Below are 19,965 nucleotides of genomic sequence, written 5' to 3'. Positions count from 1 at the left end.
GCAGTGACTGTCTCTATGCATGTGTGTTGCTCTCAGGCTTTCTTTTTCCTTTTGTTTTTCCCTAGTTTTATTCTGTCTCACTGTGTCGGTCTCTTTCACCCTCTCTCCCTCTTGGTTTTCATCTCATCACCTGCCTGTCTGTCTCTGTCCCCATCTCTCTCTTTCTCTCGTCTCTTTATCTATCTATCCAGCCATCTCTGTCCCTCTCTGCTTGGGTTCTCCTGCCCAGCACCCGCTGACTTTAAAGGCAAGCTCTCATTCACAGAGACAGACCCCGCGAGAGCCTCCACACCAGCACTGCCGAGGCCGTGCCCCTGGTTCCACCCCCTCTTTCCTCGAGCAGCCGTCTCCTCTTTGGGACGGGAAAGCGGTCTGACCTCGAGCAGCCAGGTCCATCTGCAGAGGTGACCTTCACTTCCTAAGAGGTGACGTGATACTTGCTGTCCCGCATTGTCCCCTCCCACGGACTGTGTCTTCTTGTTTCTTAGCTTTGACCTACAACGCCTAACTCCCTGGGTATATAACCTATTAATGGTGACCCTTCATTGGAAAGAAAGCCCCAGAACAGTTTCAACAGGGCGGTGAGGACTCTTTTCTCAGGAAAGTAACTACAGCCAGGAATTTGCTTTAGCACCGAAGTTCACTGGCCTTCCCACCTTAACTTTCTCAGCCTTTCCTCCAAGGGCTGTGTCCTGCGTGGCTGTGGACCCCTCAGAAGCTCATGCAATTCCCCAGCTTCCTTTGGAAGATGGAGGGGGACTGGGACTTGTTCTGAGTCTGTGCAGAGGCAGCTGGATCCACAGTCTGCTCTCCGCCCAGAGCCATGTCTGTGCTGAGGACACTTCCCGGTCTGGACCCTGCCTGGGCTGGGATCTTAGCCTCTCCTCCCTGCCATCAAACTGGCTGCCTTCTGGCTCTCCTTCTCTCCCTTCCCCCTGATGCAAGTCTCCGGCCGGCTTCTCTGCACGGCAGCGGCTCACAGTCAGCCATGTCCAGCCAGCTTCCTAGGGGGTTATAGGGAGCTGTGCGGCTTTAACCCATGTCCCTGCCCTTGCCGCCCCACGCTTTCCATCCTTGGGAGAGCCTGGGAAATCCTTAAGAGGTTGAGTCTCCCTGCAGGACCAGGGGGAGCTTTGAGGCACAGCAGGCTGAGTGGAGCCCAATTTTTGCTTTCTTTGGTATTGAACTTGACCTGGAGTTGCTGCTTTACAGCTTAAGAGCTCCTGTGCAGTATTCTCTGGGACAAGGAGGCAGGGATTGTCTTATCTTTCCACCCAGAGTGTTTGATTGCAGACTTGAACAGATGCAAGCAGTACTCATAACAACCAGTATTTATTAAGTGCTTATGCTGAGTCAAGTAGCGTTCCAAGAGCTCTGAATTCATTGGCCGTTTTTATAGTAATTCCCTGATGCAAGTATTTTCACTGGTCCCATTTTACAGATGAGGAGACTGAGGCTCAGATAGGGTAATCTACTCATACAAAGTCACACAGCTAGCAAGGGGCCAGCTTGGAGTTCACACCGAGATCTTCCAGGCTCCTGAGCCAGGCTGTCCATACTGTGTCTCCCTGCCTCCTGGGACCTTGACCGTATGCAGGACTTCTGGGCTCAGGTAAGAAAGGAAAGGAGTTGCACTGCCAGGAAGAGTGTGCTCCGGCTGCAGCTGATGACCAGTCTCAGGGACGAGGGAGGTGTTTCCCCTCGATCCCCTCTCTCTCTCTCCCACCTCCTACCACGCAGGTCCTGTCCTCTTTGCCTGGGACAGGGGGGTTTATTGTATCTGGCACGTGGCTAGTGGCAGCAGGCTCAGGTTTGTCACTACATTTCTTCGTCTTTGCAGTTCGCTGGCTTCTCCCAGTGCTTACATCCCTTGTCTCGTGCCTTTCAAGCCAAATGGCCAGAAGCGGGTCTGGGATTAAATATTAGTGTTAACTTCAAACTTGGTGTAAATCTATTCAACTGCATCCATTTTTACATAAATAAGGGAGAGAATAGCATCTGTTCTCCTGTAGTCAATACCAGGACACCCACAGGTGTGAGTTATTAGCAATAACTGTAATTGCTTTGAGTGGAGCAATGAACAGTGCGGAGGTCATGAGAAATGTCCTTCTGTGTATTATTCCCATAGCTTAATGACTTAAGCTGCGGTATCCTTCATCCAGCGCTGGGCTTGCAGAAGGTGGCTTTGCAACTCAGAGGGCTGAGCTCTGGCGGAATTGCTTTCCTGCTTCGGTAGAAGATAATTTTGAGCCTTTCTGAAACCACGTTGATTTTTATCAGCACATGGCCCCCAGGATAGCATCTCACCTTCACCACGGGGATTTCACTTGTTTATTAGGGTTCTGGAAAGTTACAAGAGAGAACAGGCATCTACAAGCCACATTTTCTTGGGCTGCAGCCCTGAATTCCAAATTCCAACCTCACAGCAGCTGCAGCCCAAGGCAAAGCCTACCCCGACCCCTGCCGGCTCCCGTGTCTTCAGGAAAGCAGAACGGATCACGGAGGAGTAATTCCGGTGCTACACACTCTTAAATGTAGAAGGGAGGAGTTGTTCAGTCCCCAGAACGTTAGTCTTAGGATCAGGCACACACAGGGCATCTAGAGTGTCCAACGAATCCTTTCCTTATGATCAAGTTGAACATTTAAGGTTACAAGGTGTGGAAATTAGCAAACGGCTTTAACTGCTCCCAGACACCAGTCCCGTAGCACTGGGACTGCCTCTCTCCTTCCCACCTCTGCTTCCACCTCTCCCACCCGCCACTTGACTTCTGCTAGTCCTCTGGCTCCAGAAGGGTTTCCAGATCTTTTAGACAGTTTGGCGGTGAGGAGACTGACCCCAGACCAGATGGTCACAAAGATAATCAGAACTTTCTCACTGCCAATCATCCCCTTCTAACATCTCCTGTATCTCGATGCTGAAAGCATCTGCTTCTGTACCTAGAGTTTCATGATCTTCTGTTATCCTAGTCTCAGCGATTCAGAAACGGGGAGCTGAAACATTGTCAGGTGCACAGCCCCTTTCTGGGTCGAATTCGTTTTCCAAATCTGTTGTACCCGCTCAGGCCAGATTTAAACTCTATTGCAAGAAACCTAATTATTCCTCTGCTTCGCCTACCTTCCCAGTATAACTGCTCATTCCCACACTTGAGCTCAGTGCACCACACCTTGCTCGGTCGGAGGTTTTGTCTGTGTCTCCTCAGAACGCAAGCCTGTCCTAGAAGCATTAGGTCACATGCGTGATGGTCCACCAGGCAGCGGAGGTGGCAGGGCAGAGGGGTGGGACCAGGGCTCTTTCTAATCCAAAGGGACAAATTGGACTTGGGGGGGAAAAATCCCCAGAGCTTGAAATTTATTCTCGATCATCCATGAACAGGCAATGGCATGAAATCATTGTAACTTATTTTTTTTTATACATTCAACAAGTATTTTTTAAGCTATGCGTCAGACCTCATGCTCGGCAAAAGTCCCTGGGCCACAGGAAGCTAGTGAGGGGGCCAGGGAGAAAAAGAGCCTGTTACCTGGCCGGCTCCACGTAGGTTAGCAGCAGCAAGCAAGCTCTCCAGATCCAAGCTCGCTTTACCTGTGCACAGGCACCTCGTTTGCCTTCAGCTCTTTGATAAAGTCAAATTAAAGAGTGCCCTGGGACAGAGTTAAAAGGACCACGTTGCAGGATGACTTACCATCTTGCTGGAGCTTTCTTTTCAAGGAAAGGGTCAGAGGATGTGGAAGAGAGATTGAGCCAGTCCCAGATTCACTCCCTGCTTTCTGAAGGCCAACAGGAGTGGCCAAATGGTAACCAAAAATACACACCTGGAAGCCCCAAGGAAAGCATGTTTAGAAAGCACACCGTCCACCCTCTTAATTTTTGCTAATTATTGCCCAAGCAGATTTCCACGTATGGGATTTAATGCCTGAGAACCTAGGCTACCAGGACACCGTCTGGGAGGCAAATAAGGGCACTCAGTTCAGCAGTGAATCAGGAAGCAGGCCAAATGCACACACTTCATTTCAGGACAATTCCATAAACGCTCCCCGCCACCCCCGCTGCCTCCCCCTCGCTCACAGGATTTCCATCTCCTAATTGCAAAGGCTTCTTGGCCTGGGAATGTCTTTGTGAAGAAGAGCGGACTCCACGCGGGCCATCTCTCTCAAGAAGACATGGGGAGCAAGGACGCTTCTCCAATTAATCAGCAAATGCCTGGCTCCAGCTTTCGGCCAAAAGATCAATTTACATAAAGCTACTTCTCAAGATGAATGTGCCTCCCCCTCCACTCCTCCTGCATCCCCCTTGCCCAGCCCGCATGAGACATGCTACTGGGTTTCAGGCTGACAGTATGAGCTGCGACAATCAAATCAGGGGTGAAAACCTCAGAGGGCTGCCGAGAGAGAGGGACAAAGGGGCAGGAGAGGGTGGGAACGGTATGTCAGCGGGAAGGAGGGTGGATTGCACAGAAACGGGTTCCCTTTCCCAGACTCCATTGGGCAGACACAGAGCTTCAAACAAAGTGGGGGAAAAGAAAGGAAACCCCAGTCTCCATCTTTTTGAGCCAGGTGGACCACTCCCCTGCCCACAGACAAAACTGACAAATTAAACCAAAACATCTTACTGGGTAAAAAAAAAAAAAAATGGCAGGGGACTCTCTCAGGTACATAATTAGATCCTTACAACCAGATGTCTTCCGGCACCAGATTTCTGCACGTGATGGAAGGACCTCGGAGTCGCAGTTGTGCTCCCTGAAGGGGCACACTGGTGATGGAGGCACAGACTCAAGTCAGATGCCAGTAGCTGGAATCCTGGTGATGCTTCTTGGACCATTTAGTGACACAGGGAAGTCTGGAGCAGAACAGAAGGCATCATCAGGCTGATAATGAGAGCTCCCCAATCCCGTCGAATGTAACTGATTCGTTGCTACATTGTGATAATCCCAGGGATTAGTAAACTGTTAAGAAGCTCAGCCTCTGTACCAACTGGCTGGAGATGATCCGTCAATTATAATGCTGTTTCGTGAACACAAAGAGCCTTATTTGGGGTTGCATGTGATAATTAAATGAAGAAAGCTGCTTTTTTGGACTGGAAGCATTGGTTATTCCGTGTCAGCCCTAGAAGGGTGGTAGTTTGGAAAGAAATCACATTAAATCCTAAGGCTGCAAGGAGGTTCTCTGCCCCCAGGAGGGATGGCTGAATGACTGGAATATCTTAATCCACAGCTTGCCTGCCTGAATCCAGGGGTTTCTATCTTGACTGGCCCTCTCTGCATTTTCTATTGGTAACCCAGACCCACCCCCCAACCCCCCGCCAAGCAGTCCTCCACTGGGCTGCTTTAGATTGGCTCCAGCGTCTACAACTCTTTCCCTCTTGTGGCCACGAGTGAACACGTGGCTGCAGCATCCAGGTCCTAGCCTTGCCCTGTAACTGGGCTGTCCAGTACAGTAGGCATTTGCCACGTGTGGCCACTGAGCCCTCACAACCTGTCTGGCTTGAACTGAGATGTACATACAAAACACACCAGATTCTGAAGACTTGGTGTGAAAAAAAAGAATGTGAAGTAGCTGTTTAATATATTTTTACATCGATTACATGTCGAAGTGATTGTATCTGGGAACTATCACATTAAGTGAAATACTTTATTACTACTCATCTCAACTGTTTCCTTTTATTGTTTTTAATGCAGCTAAGAGAACAGTCTTAATTGCATTGGTGGCTCATATGGGACAGCACTGTTGTAGAGCTAGCAGGTCTTCGCTGGAGGGGTGTTGGCCTCTGCACTCCTCAGCTCTTGAGATGCTCCGTCGGCCAGCACAGAGGGTTGCTTGGCTTTGACCTGGGGGAGTTAGTTTGGATTGGCCCTGCGCTCTCCCCAGCTCACCCCCTCACTATTACTATTGTCCGCTTTCAGCCTGCTTTACCCATTTGCTTTAACCTGTGAAGCCCTGAGACATTTGAGTTTGTGGTCTCCGGAACATCCACCCAGAAAGAGACAGAAAGGGTGCCCACGATGGGAGCTACTCAGAGAGCCAGCCAGTAACCCCATCTCCACCTGCAGCCTCTGGTAGCATCTCGTAGCCCTCAGGCCTCAGCCTGGGTGCTTAGCCCCGCTGTGCTTGAACAGCAGGCCTTCATCCGAGCTCCCGGCCCTTGGTCTGCCCGTCAGCCTGGCGGCGCCGTCCTGCTCGTTACCTGCCCCCCGGTGATTTCCCACCTAGACTGCAGCCCTCCTAGCAAACTACAGGGAATCACCTGCCTGTGAAGCCCCACCAGGAATGTCCTCATCTCAGGAAGGCAGAGTCTTCCCCGTGGGTTTGGGAGGATCAGGGACAGAGTGCTTAGTTTTCTTCCACCGTATCTCTGGGATCCCAGGAAAGGGTGTAATCACCCAGGGACTCTCAGTTCTTCCTAGATCAGGCTCCAGATGGGGTCCCTGAGTGGCTTTCTAAAATATAGACTAAATGTTGTCACTGCCTGCCTCAGTCACCTCCTGTGAGGAGGCCCTGTCTACCCATCTATCTGTCTGTCTGTCTGTCTACCAGTCTACCAGTCTACCAGTCTGTCTGTCTACCAGTCTATCTACCAGTCTGTCTGTCTGTCTATCTATCTACCTACCTACCTACCTACCTACCTATCTGCCTACCTACCTACCAGTCTGTCTGTTTATCTATCTACCAGTCTGTCTGTCTGTCTATCTACCTATCTGTCTTGTAGGCATTTTGCCCAATACCAGCAGGCTCACACCTGAGACACAGGAGGCCTTTGCATCTTGGACCCAAGACTTTCCCTAAAATGAGACTAGCTACTTAAGAAAGTAGGATGCTGTATTTGTTAATTAAGAAAATAAATGCAGTGATTTGCACTTACGTACTCTGTTGGAATATAGAAAGCACTTGCTTGTCCATTATCCATGAAGTTTATCCTAATTTCACAGAAATAGAAATTGAGGCTCAGAGAGTTAAACGAATGCTCTTGAAGACACACAGCCCACTAAGTGGCACAGCTGGGACATGAACTCGGCCCCTAATCACATACAGTAATCGTTCTACCCATGTTCTCAAACTTATTTCAAGTGTCCAGAACTCATCCCCAGGGTTTCTGATTCAGTAGGTCTGGGATGGGTCCCAGGAATCTACATTAAAATTTTTTTAATTATGGAAAATTTCACCCATGTACGAAAGTCAAGCACAGATTGTAAGTGAACCCCCTTCACATACCCATCACTCAGCTCCAATAGGTTTCAGCTCATGGCCAGTCTTGTTTCGTGTCTACCTCTACCCAGTTCTCTATCTTCTATTTTATTTTGAAGCAAAACCCAGACATCATCATTTCATGCTTAATTATTTCAATACGTATCTCTCAAAGAAAAAGACCTAAGTAAAAGGAAAAATGGTAACATAGCAAACACTTTAAAACATCAAAAGCATGACATTATATACCATGATCGTATCTAAATTACTTTAGAAATCAGGGATCTATATTTTTTCAAGGCACCATCAGTAAGTAAATTCTGATCAGGTAGACGGTGAACCCCGCTGTGAGAACGGCAGCTCTGCCATGCCAGCTCTTAATAACATCTTCGAACTGTCCTGATTTTTATCAAACTGTCCACTTTGAAAGACAAAACCAAAGTACTTGATGAAACAAATCTGCACCCCTGCAAGTCCCAGCGATTCAGATTGGCAGCTTTCCCTTCCCCCAAAAAACTAAAAAGATTTTGTATCGCGAGTAAAACAAACCTGTGAATTATTTTCCTTGGTGGTTAGGAACAATCTTGTGGTGTGAATTTAGACACAGGCTTCCTTCTTGTTGAAAAGGAAAGAAAAGTGAAACTGTAGCTGTTACTTTTTGAGGTGTCTGGATGTTTACGTTCTCATGTATGTACAGGTGTCTGCTTTGTCTGCTTATTTGTGTCTGGGGTCGATGAGATGCACATTCCAGGAGGACAGAAGCTTGGTTCTGTTTACTTCTGTATCTCAGTAGAGTAGCACATAGTAGGTGCTCAATTCATTTTGTTGTTGTTGAGTAAAATCAGAATCTGAGCTGACATTTAAGCCACCAGCATTAAACATCTGGGTGCTATGACTAGGACTGCACTGACGAGCTTGTCAGAGAAGGCAGAGAGGAAGGAGCTCTTACTGAAGTCTTTCATTCAGTAACTTTTTAACATCAAGGGAGCAGGCAATGTCAGCTCCTACTGCAGTGAAATAGAAACTTGACTGGAGCAGTGGGAAATCATTGTTGCTTTTTGTTTTTGTTTTTGTCCCTCCATTAATACTTTGAGTCTCTGGCATTTCTTTCAGGAAATGCTCCTGGTACTCCACTGTAATCTCCCTCAGACAAAGGATGCCACTGACCAGACACCCAGCGGGTGGTACCAGGGCTTCAGAGCTGGGACATATGTTTGGGGCTCATTTGGTTTTGATGGTGACCCAACTGCAAACATATAATCTTGCTTATTAAGATAAATTGCCTGCACAAGAGATTTACCTTTTTAAGATAAATCCTCCCTGAAGCCCACATTATAAAATCCCCAGGGAATAACTTTTCCTGCATATCTGTCCCTCCTGCTATATAGAATAAGGTAAGCAAAACGATCTTTCTCTCTGAGTCCTAGAGTAGAGTGATGAGTCAGTCCCAGCTACGTGTGTTAGGAGCTGGGGGTAGAAGAGCAAGGCTCAGCTTCGCAGAGGATGCTAGTACTGAGAGCACAAGAAACGTTAGACTCATAGATTAGCCTTCATTTTTTAAATCCCTAAATGAGTTTTGATTGATACCTACTGCACCAATGGGCTGTTTCTTCCTGCTAGGCAGCGAGTGACTAGGAAAATAATTTTAATGCATACTCAGGTCGAAGAGAATCAGAATGGCAATCCACTGCCCTGATCCCGAATCCAATAAAGGTTCTAAATATAAATGCTTTTAGATTATCCTCTCTTTTCATTTGGCTAACCAAGAATTGATGGATAGTTTAAAATGTTACTAAAAAGGCACCTGATTGGTCTCCGTGCAAGGGGCTTGGGGAGGTAGACAAAGAAGGTACCTGACTGGGTCGTCCCAGTTTCCTTTGCTCACTTAGCTTCCTCCATGGCCTCTTGATCCTGGACATGTTACCTTTCGGGAGTGATTTTTCTGAACCTTCAGAGAACTTTCTGATTTAGGAGAACTGTCCTTGAACTCTCTTATGAGTGCTTTGGGTTGGATCCTCTGGGTCCCTTTACAGACATTGGCTCCCATCTCCTGCCTCTTTGGGCCTTGCTGTTAAAAAGTCACGGCTGGGAACCTCTTCAGCAATCTATCTGTGAGCTGCTGGAACTACTTCATCCAGCCTTACGGAGAGCAGGCAGAGGTGGGGAATTTGCATTTCCCCTGGGTGCTGTAACCAAGGACTGTCTGGTGCTGGGCCACAGAGACCCAGATCCCTTGGTTAGAGGCAGGAACTCCCAGGGTACCGGGCTAAGGCCAAGCCCTTTACCTAATTGTCCTTCATTTCTTCTCCATCCTGCTTCCTCCATCCCTTACCTGTCTCTCCCAGGAGCACTCTGTGAATCCATCACTTGGCTAAGCAACTGCTTCTGAGAGAGCCCAACCTAAGACAGACCTTTCCTCCCGAGTCAGGCGCTCTTGTTTTATCCAAAAGAATCTAGACTACAGAATACAGATACTCTTGTCCAGATGACAGATGTGTGAAACTTTGATCTCCCTCGGATTTTACAGAAAGAATATTAGCAACGTGTAGGTGTTCTATTCCTTGCAGAGCTGTCGGTGTATGTTCTGAGAATGGCGATAAGGGGTTTTCAACAGTGTAAATCCAGGGCTAAATGGGGGGAAAGTCCAAGAAATAAATGCAGCCTTTCATCGAATGCCTCCACGGTTCCAGGTGCTGTCCACAGTGCACACATACCAACTCATTTCATCCTCACTGTTAACCTGTGAGGTCACCAAAATTAATAGTCCCACTGTAAAGATGGGGGCACTGAGGCATAGAGCATTTCAGTAGTTTGCATGATCATACAGCTTGTCACTGGCTCTACCTACTTTAGACACAAGAATTCTCCAAGGTCAGGGTGCTTCCAAGCCCCGTTTTGTACCTTTGGGAAGATTCGAGATTGACCTCTGGGAGCAAATCCCCCATAAACTGTCATGCAACACAGACAGGACTTGCTGGTAGCATGACGGTGACCGAGACAAGCACACTGTCCCCACCAGGGCAAAGAGGAGAGCGTTTTCTTGCTTCTTGCCTTTGGTCTTGCTGGTAAGCATGGGAGGCAGGGGTGGGGTGAAGGTGGGGACTGTCATTCACTGTCGCTCTGAGAACAAAGCACGCCTGACATTGCAGGGAGAGCCCCGGGAAGCACGTCAAAAGCGCCACTGGAACTAGACAACCTTTCAATCCATTTATCAAAGTGTCTGCAGTTCCCACTTCAAGGTGGATGAAGCAATAATAAATTTGCAAAGAAAGTTAATCTGTGTCCAAAGCATTTTAGTAAATTAAAAAGGTGGGGAGGGGGGCAGCTGTTGGCTGGAAGGGGGATATATTGGTTCTTGCCAACTCCTATTTGACTTACTGTCTCCTTAATAAGTCCTCTTTGGTCTTGTGTTTTTGGACGGAATAATCAGTCCGTTAATCATTTTCCGGAAGCAGGAAAATGCACTTTAGCTAATGCAGTCCTCCTTTCTTTCAGAGCCCTAATTATTTAAAAAGACATCCCGATCTGTAGCCCCACTTCCCACCCAGCCATCTTCCTTTGTTTCCCCCAGAAAATCCCGGCACACCCCTCTTTTTCATTCTAACTCCAACCTCATACCTTTTATCTAAGGATTGAAGGAAAAAAAAAAAAAAAAAAAAGCAAGTTCCCTTTCCCTGGTCACTTTCAAGCATTTTCCCCCAGGAAGAGGGAGGCACTCAACCCCTACCAACAAGCAGTTGGCTGGAACTAGGCTCTTGGGCCCTACGGATAGATTTTGTTATTTTTATTTAAGTGTCAGCCGAAAATGGTGGCTCTTGTCTCTCTCAAGGATAGTACTTAACCATCGCTTCATGCTCTGGCATCACGCTGAGATAAACACACTATTAGGAACCCTCACAAAGGCCCGGGAGATAATTGTGAAGGGACAGTTACCAAAAATGAAGCACCCAGCCCTGAACCCTCTTCCACGCCCCATCAGTAACACCATTAAAGCTGTCAGTTTGTCAGCCCACTGGAGGTATTTATGAAATCAATATACAATCCTGCAGATAGATGGGAGCGGTATTGTTAGCCGGAGAAGGAAGACTCAATGGAAAATAAAATTAATAAAATTTACAAGCAGATTGTCATGGAGAACAGATAAATTCCCTGCAATCTACTGCCTTGCTCAGTTGCGGTAGGGGGAAATCCATGCGGGGAGGTGGGAGGTGCTATGCTTTAAACGGGGTTCCTTAAGATGGGGGCAAGACTGGGTCTGTTTACAGCAAAAAAAAAAAAAAAAAAAAAACAGCGAGCAGAAACCCAAGTGGCTGTCCCATCCAAGCGCGGGATTTTGTCTGTGTGAGTGTTCCTTGGGAGATTTTCCACCAGATTTTTCTGCTTAGACATGGCTCGCCTCTCTTCCTCCCACTGTACTGCAAACCAGAACTCCCATACAGTCGCTGTTCCTTCGGTAGACTGGGGTGCCTTAACCTCAGAGGATTAATGCATTACTGGACTATGTACCCCTTCTTCTGGCTTTCCAGCGGGCTTAAGGGTGATCATTCTAAACCTCTCTCCTGTTTCCTCCACCTGCCCCTGATTCTGATCATCAGCCATTTGCCGAGAGTGTGGCCTGAGCTGTTTCCCAGAGCGGCCACAGCTAGCAGCCAGGCCTGGGAGGCTCGCGGCAGGGGCTTGCTGTCATTTGCAGAGAAGACTGGGCCCATTGTGGCTCCCGGAGCCCTGGGTATGGCCCAGATGTCATGGAAATTGCATTAGTCAGATGACAGGACCTGGGCCCCTTTCTCCTGGAGGCTGATGGAGAGCAGAGGAGTGGCCTCGGTGACACTGCCTGACCTCTGCTGTCATCGTGGGCTTTGTTCAGCGCCCTGACTCGAGGCTGGAGCCCTGCTCATTGAATCAGGCCCAGCCGGGGGAGCCTGCAACGGGACTCACCGTGCATCTGAATTTACTTACATCTGCTGCAGGCAGAGGAAAGTGGATTTGCGATGGGGAGCACTCTGTTCTTCAGCCCCAGAAGCCGCTAGCATCCATCTCCGAACCCTGCTGCAACTCTGAGCCTAACAGTGGCCCCGGACAGTCCCCGCGCATCTCCTTTTGGCCAGCTGCTCAGCATGTGGCCCCTCAACAGACAAGAGCAGGAGGTGTTGACCCAGTGCATTCGCCTCAGGGGACTTGATACCAAGGAAGTAGCCAAACAAGTGTCCCCAGAATGCACAGGCAGGGAAGTTCACCCCAGTGTTTCGGTAAATGGCAAACAAATACCCAGCAATGCGGGATCATATAGCCGTTTATAGAATTGGATGATATACAGCCATTAAAAATGTCAGTGTAGATGTACAGTTAATGATATGAACAGATGGTCTCAATATAGTAAGCAAAAAAAAAGGTTATGACAGACTCTGTACTGTGAGATCATATTGGTGAAATTTATATATATTACTCCTAATTGGTAACAGTGGTTATGTCTGGGTAGGTAATTTTTTTACCTTAATATGTGAAGGTTTTTGTGTTTTTTCCGAAATAACAGGAATGCATATTTATAGATATAGATGTGATTGATACACATGCACATACTTGATTAATCTCTAAGACCCCAAGCAAGCATGAGGTATGAATGAAACAAGTGTGTGTGTTTGGTCCAGCAAAAAATGAAACCGGAAAACAAAATGGAAAAAAAAAAAAAAAGCATGGGTCTTATGAAAGGAAATTGAGGCTTTGGGGATTCATAAAGAGGACCTTGGTGCAGGACTTGGGTTTGAGCCAGCTTCAGGACGTGACACTTTGTCCCTTCCCTTCTTTGCTCAAAGCAACGTGTTCGCAGGGCTAAATCCGAGATGAGGTGCAGTGGGACCCCCATTTTGGATGGGTTTGTGGAAATGAAAGTTGAATTCATCACGCCTATCACAGAGATGATCCAGGAGACCCCCAGAGGTCTCTCTGGAGCACGAATAAAAGCAGAGATGGTCATCCCCTGTCAGAAAAGCAGGATGGCCAGGCTCCGTTCCAATCGCAGATGGCAAAGAGAGAGAGTCCCTGAGAGATGGGAGACGGAGTGGTGTTGACCCTGTGGTGGGGGAGGGACGCTGTGGGGGAGGGGAGAGGAAGGGGTCAACTCTGGGAGGTGGCAAAACAGAGACTTGGGTGCAGAACGTGTGTGCGACAAATAACCCAGCAGCTTGGCTCGTGGCCTGGAGGTGCGAGACCACCCACAGAGCCCGCCTGGAGGCGAACCGCTCCGCCTGGTAACCATTTCAGCAAAGGCCGGCACCAGAGGAGCAAAGTGAAGGCTTGCAGCAGCCTGCGGCCTGCGACTGAACAGCCCCCCAGGCACCCCTGACGGCAGAGGCAGCCTCCGAGGGGTTTTGTTATCGTAATGAGATGCAGATAAAGCCAGGCCGGGTGGTTAACGCCTGTGCGTCTTCTCTTCTTGTTTAGAGACCTGAGCGAGAACCAGATCGTGGGCATCCCCAGGAAGGCGTTCCGAGGCATCGCCGACGTGAAGAACCTGTAAGTGATGTTTTCCTTCCTTCGATGCAGATGTGATGCTCTGGCCAGAGCAGGGCGGGGGGACTGGACGGGAAGGCGGTGTCGCCGTGCTGTGTGCTGCCTCCATCCAGGAGCCTCTGAGGCGGGTTGAGGGATGTGCTTCCGTGGTTTCCAGGGAACACGCGTCGATCGCCAGCTCCACAGAGTCCTGCCTTTCTCTGGTTTTTCATCCTCAAGTGTGAGCATGGAGTCCCAGACCTGAGTCACAGCCTGGCCCCAGAGGGGCCTGTGGCCTGGAGCTCGACTCAGCTTCTCCCAAGGTCATTACCGTCTGTAAAATGGGGATGATAGCCTGGTGGGGTAATGATGCAAATGAGAACGTGTTTTAAACACTTAGTGCCTCGTGTTTGTAAGTGTTCACTACGTGGGAGCCTTGATGACGCTCAAGATCGTGATGGTGAAGGTGTAGCTCACCGTTAGAAATGGGATCTTGTGGGAGAGCCCTGGGACTTGTGTCCCAGGATCATGGGGAGAAATAGCCAGATCTGCACGAGGTGCTTGGGGTGGTTTTTTACAATTTTTATTTTGAAATAATTATTGATTCACAGGAAGCTTAAAAAAATAGCAGATTGGTCTGTGTACCCTTTTACCCAGTTTTTTCCCAGTGGTAACATCTTATATAACCATAGTATAACAGCAAAGCCAGGAAGCAGACCTGGGTGCAGTCCACAGACCTCATTCTTCCGACGTCCCGGGTTCACACTCACTCATTTGTATCTGTGTGCACACGTGAGCACGTGCACTTCTGTGTAATTTTGTCACGTGCAGATTCCGTTGCCCATTGCTGCAGAACTGTCCCATCATCACTTTTTTGAACTTGTCAAATAAGGAATTTTGTCGTTTCCCACCTGGCCCCGTCTGTTTGCTTCTTATCATGACTCCTGGGCCCTTCCCTTCACGAGGAGTATGTCTTCTGAATTTTCTACCCACGCCACTGTGTCCGTGGGCTAGAAACATGTGTTTGGACAGGGGTACAGAGGAGGCATTTCTGACCTCCTCTCCAGGCTCACATTTAACTTGAAAAAGTCCTGAAGGAGGTTTTTTTTTAAAAAAAAAAAAAAACAAAAACTAGTTTAGCTCTTACTTTTCCCTATATGGACTGCAGGGATCTGCGTGTGCTGGGAAGCTGATGATGGCTTCCTGATACAGGCTCTCTGCCTCCCCTTTGCTGAGAACTGAGCGGAAAGCTTTAGGTGTTTAACATGCAAAGCATGCAAGAGGCAGAGTCATCTGGGGTGAAGGGGGCAGGGGACAGAGAGGACTTTGCAAGGGGATCCCAGACAGTAGGCTGCCCACTGCTTCATCTGGGAGCGTTTGCCCAGGAGCTGGAGAGGGCCAGGAGGAGCAGACAAATTTGTGAAAAATGTGACTCTAGATCATGCACGTAAAACAAAACTGAGAAGTCGTGTTGATTAGCATCCCAGAAAGGCAAGATGAGGGAGGAGCTTTACAGATCCTCTAAAGCCCCACGGATCAGCCGTGAGAAAACTGAGGACCAGAGAAGGGCAGCGACTAACTCAGAGTCAACCAGCTGCTTGATGGCTGAGCCCTAAATTTACATTTTACATGCATAAGTGGTGTGCCGGTCCTATCTCCTGGCTCTGATTTTAAGTGGGCCAGCTAACAAAAAAACATACTGCAGCGATGGATAAGCGGGTCTGTGTAATTACCGACTGCGTTTTTGGCTCTCAAGAAGGAGACTCAATGGCACAGGTGTCCTCGGCAGTTGCGGGGGCCGGGGGGGCGGTTTACTGCTGTTTTCCTGTACTGTCTCCGACTTCACAGAGGCCTCGGGAGCGAATAGCGTCAAGAGTCTGCAAACTCGGGAGCTACAGTCAGCCCGCCTTCTCCAGGCCACGCAGATGTGTGTCCCTCAAGGACCCGAACAGCCAGGATCGGGGGCGGGGGGCGGGGGGTGGGGGTGGGGGAAGGGAGTACGCACACTGCTTAAAGGATGAATTGACCAGCAAAGCTGAACGGGGTGGATTCCTTTACACTCCTCATCAGTGCAGCCAGCACTCTGTCGGTGGCCAGAACCTCTAAGGCCCAGAAGTCTGATTCATGTTCTCAGGTGACTTACAGTCTAACTGGGGACGGGAAAGATGTGTGCATACGAGACAATGTTTAGGGAGGTAACAGTCCACAGCCAAACTGGCGAGTGAGCGGCCATGCGTGGTAAGGGGCCGGCAGGGCTCAGAGAAGAGCAGTAGTTTTAGGCAGAGTAGCCGGCAGGTTAGAGTAGCTCCGGGCCGTCTGATAGCTCCGGGTCTGACCTCCAGCTGTTCTGCATCCTGAGTCTGTGACCTCAGCTAGTACCTGACACTTCCGAGCCCAGATTTCTCCCACTGTGAGGGGAGGGTAAGAATTGTACTGAACCTCCTAGGGGGTTTGTGAAAGTTAATGAAATATGGCATATGAGTAACTCAGGACAACGCTTGGCACGTGGAAGGTGCTTAGAAAGTTCTAGCCACTGTTACTGCTGTCTTCCTTTGTTACGATTGTCAAGACTGTAGCTGAGCCCAAATGATGATTGGAATTCACAGAGTGAACCGGCCAGTAGGGTGTGCAGAGTGTGGAGGCAAACCTGTGGAAGGTGTGTTTCAGGGGACACAGACAGAGCCATCTCGTGGGAGTGGGGCGGTTATGAGGCAGAGTGACAGGTGATCAGGTCAGAAAGAGAGGGAGAGGCCAGGTATATGGACTGTAGCTGTGGGTCCTGAGAATGTGGATGCCTTCCGACCTGGGAACGGTCACGATGAAAACGTCTGGAAGAGGATCTAACCTAGGACAGAAGGTGGGAAAAGGACAGGGGGTGGGAGATGAGGCGGTGTAGTCCAACACGAGGGATCCGGGCTCGCAGTCAGGAGTGAGGGAGGAGTCCACAGTGAGACACCAGCGGAGACCAAGTCCAGAGAACTTGGCAATCCACAGGTTATTAGAGGCTGGGGAAAGGAAGGGGGAAATGATGAGTTCCGAGTTTAGATGATACAGACAGTGATGGCAAGTGATGTTTTCTGAGCTCCTACTAAATGCCAGTTCCGGAGGAAACCACAGGAAGTAGGACACGTAGACCTGTGAGCTCTGCCTTCGTGGATCCCCCACTCCACGGAGATCGAAAGATCGGGAATAAGACCCAGGCGGGACAACCATGAGTTGGACGTGAAGCGACGTCAAGTCCTCCACAGACAGTGTGGACGGAGCATCTTCTGTGTGTTAGGAAATTGGCGACCCTGACATCCCATCCTGTTCTGGCTGGTTGGTCTGTGGGCCACAGCTACACGGACGGTGTTACTAAGAGGGAGTAAAACTAATCTTACAACCTTAAAAGAAAATGTCATGTGGGGAATTGGAGCTACAGGACCAGAGCCAAGGAGCAATTTCAAGAAGGGAAGCATCTGGGTAAAGGTTGATGGTCGAAGTTGTACATTTAAACGTGCGTCAGTACATGTAAAATAGGAGACACTTTGCAGACATGACGTTTGTATAAAACCTGTTAAGGAAACTCCCCTCCTCCGACCAGACTTCGTTTACCCACGTGCAGACGTGTGAATGCACCGCATCTTTATCGTACATCGCTGCCACCCGTCTGTGTGAGAACCACCTGCCTGCCCGCGAACCTTCTCCCTCACCTGATGTCTAACCACTCTTCTACTGTTACTTACATAACATAGGAGTAGATGATAAATTATTGGAATGTCAGGCTGTGAGATGACAGTTGGGCCCATTTATGATACCGTATATTCATTAAGGGGAGAAACTCAAAGACTGGCTGTTTTTAGGTTTTAATTTTGGAGTTTTGACAAGAGTTCTCTTGGCTTGTCTTGACATCCCTTCCAGAAGGAAGAGACTGTTACCGCCCTCTTCCAGATGACAAAATTAAGTTTCGATCAGTGTGCGTAACTGAGTAAAAGTCGGCAGACGCCACTGGACCTAGGCCTCCGCACTTAGCCTGCCCTTAGTAACACAGCCCACCGTCTCCTGGACTCGATCCAGGGCCCTTTCTCTCTGCCCTGATTGCTCCTGCTCAGCCATGCTAGCAACAGGGAGCAGGAAGAAGTAACCGAGGATGCTGCTGGCAAGTGGAGGCCTGATTCATGGAGGCAAGCAGGCAGGCTGGTGACTTCTGTTAGTGCAGAGAGAGAGGGGACCCAGGCAGGATTTGAACCCTGGAGGAATGCAGAGCCACCAGTGTGATACTGGTGCTGAAGGGATTTGGTGCCCCACCCCAACCAGGCAGAGGAAGGAAGCCTCTAATTGCTTCCTCCTTCTCCAGGGAAAAAAAGAGAGAACTAATTAGCTGGGAATACCACTCTACGCAGTGACTAAAAGCTGGTTTTATGGCTGGTCCCGCTCCGCTGCCTGTCTGGGAGGGAGAGAGGTGCTCTATTTAAAGAGAGACAGTTAGATGGACAGACTGATCTGGAGAAAGAAACATTCGGGTAGACTGACCTGTAGATCCACCAACATTTGCCAAGCCAGCATTCCCTGCCCACCATATGCAAGTACCGTGGTACGGGCTGGGTGAAGACACAGTGAGAAAAAGATGAAAGGAGAGAGAGGTCATCGTAAGACATAGAGATAAGAAGAAAATGAATTGGAAGAAAGAGAGATGACAGGCCACAATCCAACAAAGCATCTTAAGAAAAAGACAAAACCAAAATAGATTGTTTTTCTTTAAAAAAAAAAATGTCCCCTTGCTGTATCTTTCTCAGCGGTTATGTTTTTCTCTGTTTTTCAGTTTCTATTTGCGAGGACTCTGTAGGACATGCATTCCAGAAGGGAAAATCAATAACCCCTGTCTCTGCCAGCTAGCAGAATTTGGAATTGACGGTTTCAAAACAAAGCTGGGCAGGCGGCCTTTGTGTTTCCTAGTTAGTCTGAGTTGCCGCACTGCCCGAGCCTGCCCTCCCGCTTCCTGAGATTAATTAGGGCTGTCTTAGCCCCCGTGAGCAGGCGGTAATCTTGTGTGAGGGTGAGGGAGGGGTGGGGAGGGACACACAGCGCCCATTGGTGGGTAGCATCTCCGTCTGCTAATCTCAGCCGCCGTTCACTGCGCCGCTGCACCTGGAACAGAGTTCACACTCCTGGTCATAACCTGCAAGACTCTACACAGCCCGGCCCCTCTCTTACTCATCCCATGCTTCCCATGCGGCAGTCCATCCCTTGAACACCCCAAGCTCCTTCCTGCCTCCGGGCCTTTGCACTTACTGTTCCCTTTGCACGGGCTGCTAAGCCCTCAGACCTCCACAGATTCGGCTCCTTCTGATCCTTCAGTTCTCACCTCCTCTAAGTGACCTTCCTTAGCCCTTCAAAAACAGCATCCCAGCCCTCTCTGCCCTTCCTCTGTATCCCACTACCCAGTTATATTTCTTCAGAGCACTTACGACCCTCTGAAATGACCTTAATCATCTATTGGTCACCGTGTGTCTGGATGTCACACAGGGACCCTGCCTGTCTCGAACACTGTGGAATCCCCAGTGCGCAAATAAGACTGACTAAAAATACATCCAATTAAGGTATTTGTTCTTTCATTCCTCAAGTATTTGTAGTTGGCCTGTTACATATAAGAAATCATTCACGATTGTTAAGATGTTTAATATGAAAATAATATCACAGAATAAGGCACTGTCTTTGCACTTGGAGAACTCACAGTCAAGTGACGGGGAAGACTAGTAAACCAGTGGTTGCAGGACTGGGGCCAGGGCTCAGTTGGGGGTTAGGACAAAGATGTGGGGAAGTCCAGCGAGACAGGCCTGATTCTACCTTTACTCAGGAAATGACATGAAGCGGGTCGTGAGGGGTGAATAGGAGTTCACCCAGGGGAAGGGCACTGCAGGCAGATGGAACAGCACGTGAAAAATCGCCAATCTGTGCAAAGGGACAGAAGTGTCTGGAAGAGTTGACGCTTGTCAGAGATTCATGGCTGGAGCACTGCGAGCGAGAGGAACCGTGAAGAGAGATGAGGTTAGTGAGATTTGTGCAGTGGGGAGGCAGGAGGTAGGGAGTGACAGTCAGGGTGGCCTTGAATGCCTGATCCAAATGGCAATGGGGATCCACTGAAAAGCTTTTAATAGGGAAGCAGCGCGATCAGATTTTTATTTCAGAAAGACAGCTCCAACAGCAGTGGGGAGGGTGGGTCCCCGAGACTGAAGTCAGGGTGGCCAGCGAGGAGATCTGTGCGGTTGTTGGAAGCTTATGGTCCTGAATCAGGCAGGCAAACTGGACCCAAAGAGGCAG

The 19,965-nt window shown here is 49.1% G+C and overlaps 1 protein-coding gene across 3 annotated transcripts in view; it reads left to right on the top strand.

The window, feature by feature from the left end:
• Window positions 1–19,965, top strand: part of SLIT3 (slit guidance ligand 3) — a 610,825-nt gene that overhangs the window by 400,772 nt on the left and 190,088 nt on the right. For all 3 annotated transcript variants that reach the window (XM_064480085.1, XM_031438258.2, XM_064480086.1), the window contains exon 5: window positions 13,618–13,689. In XM_064480085.1, coding sequence (XP_064336155.1) covers window positions 13,618–13,689 — 72 coding nt within the window. The remainder of the gene's footprint in view (window positions 1–13,617; window positions 13,690–19,965) is intronic.

This window comes from Camelus dromedarius, chromosome 27 (genome assembly GCF_036321535.1).
Source record: "Camelus dromedarius isolate mCamDro1 chromosome 27, mCamDro1.pat, whole genome shotgun sequence".
Lineage (NCBI taxonomy): Eukaryota > Metazoa > Chordata > Mammalia > Artiodactyla > Camelidae > Camelus > Camelus dromedarius.
Note: the sequence above shows the minus strand (reverse complement) of the source record. Positions and strands in the feature narration are given on the sequence as shown.